Here is a 1697-nt window from a genome sequence, read left to right on the forward strand (position 1 = left end):
TCAGCTCCAGCTCGAGACGGGGAAGGTGGCGTGCTCCTCGCCGTGGCAGCTGGAGGAGCCGACCAACACGTTCAAGGTGCTGGAAACGGGGCAGTTGTGGGTCGTGGACTTCGAGGCTTATTACGAGCTGGACATGTACTGCCTGGAGACCTTCGCCCAGAACGCCAGCATGCCCGCGTCCCCGCACTGGCTCGGGGCCGCCGTGTGCCACACGCAGACGCCCATCGAGCCCTTTGACGCCTCAAAGATCACCGTCAGGAAATGCTGTTTGCACAATCAGGTGCGTCGTCGCCGCAGGTTGTGAGGTTCGGGCGGTGCCTCTGGAAGGTCTTTGTCCTTCGTAATGATTGTATTTATTGTAAGAAAGTCTTGTTTTTCTTATTTTATTGTGCGTCTGCTCGTTAGAGAAAAACACAACGTTGAAGAAATTAATATTCATCAAACTTTGCATGCAGATGAGATTCCTTGTTAGTGCCGCTTTCAATGATAATAGTAATAAAAAGCACATATGTCAATATACACTCGAGTGTTAATTATAGTCTTAATTAATTACTATGCAGACGTTGTATGAGAAAACAAACACTCTGGCAAATATGGACAGAATAGCAAGCAAGCAGAAAACAGGCCAAGGTTATGAGAAAGCACATAGTAAAACCCAGACGTCGGGAGGGAAAATGAACATCGCTTCAGATAATTGAAAAGTTGTATAGGAAGCTTCAAATTATATTTTAGTGCTTGAATGTTGATGTAAAATGTATTTAAACATAATTATATGTTCCGTCAGCACTAGGTTGGCACACGCGCAGTATAAACATATATTACATGTCTTAATTTGTCAATTTGCAACAACAGAAGCCGAGGTTATTTATATTCGAGCCGCTTGTGTGAGTGAGCTCGGGCCTCAAGGAATTCTCTGTCTCGATTGTGAGATGTGGGGGGATTGGAGTCATGAGAGCGGCAGGGTTGTAGGATCCATTGAAAAGATGTAAAGGAAAGATGTAACTTTGACAAAATGTATGTGATATTCTTGCTGAGGCATGCTGCCGAGACAGACAAGATGCATGAAAGAAAAATTTTAAAAAATATATAAAGATAATAACAAAGATTTAACGTACTACATTTTAAAATAACAGGCATAAAACTAATTGAAACAAGAGAAAAATATATATACTTACTAGTACCCTTACTCTCCACATCCCTTCGCTCCGAATGCAGGTGTACACGGCGGACTCGAGCTGCATCCCGCGGGGCAACGTGACGAGCGAGGCGTGGCGCGTGCCGCTGCGTCCTGCCGGCGCCGCGGCGGGGGAGCTCGCGCAAGTCGACGTCCGCCAGCAGCCCTACGCCGACACGCACGAGGTGGTCGCCTCCTTCCAGGTGAGTCAAGGCCATGCATGCACGTGCACAAACACAAATGCAAATTCGCACACATTACGGTTTTGCGGAACAGTCTCAGCAAAACATTTTATGCCAAAGAAAAAGTACGTCCGCATCATCACCGCTAGTATCATCATTATCACCATTATTGTCACCCGCAGGTATGCAAAAGGGACGAGATGGGCATCGAGGTCCACGATTTCCACGTGGTAGAACAGACTGGTAAACTCTATATCCCGGAGCTCCTTCGGGAATTCTCCCACGATGAATACTGCATTGAGGACTTCTTCACGGACGATGTCTCCATTCCTACGGTATGC

At 46.6% G+C, this 1697-nt stretch overlaps 1 protein-coding gene across 1 annotated transcript in view; it reads left to right on the plus strand.

The window, feature by feature from the left end:
• The window catches only part of LOC119585690 (probable G-protein coupled receptor Mth-like 1), a gene marked incomplete at its 3' end in the record, with an annotated part of 98315 nt that overhangs the window by 90685 nt on the left and 5933 nt on the right, over positions 1-1697 (plus strand). The window contains 3 exon segments of the mRNA XM_037934364.1: positions 5-280; positions 1216-1377; positions 1539-1691. Coding sequence (XP_037790292.1) covers positions 5-280; positions 1216-1377; positions 1539-1691 — 591 coding nt within the window.

The sequence above is a fragment of the Penaeus monodon genome, chromosome 20 (genome assembly GCF_015228065.2).
Source record: "Penaeus monodon isolate SGIC_2016 chromosome 20, NSTDA_Pmon_1, whole genome shotgun sequence".
Classification (NCBI taxonomy): domain Eukaryota; kingdom Metazoa; phylum Arthropoda; class Malacostraca; order Decapoda; family Penaeidae; genus Penaeus; species Penaeus monodon.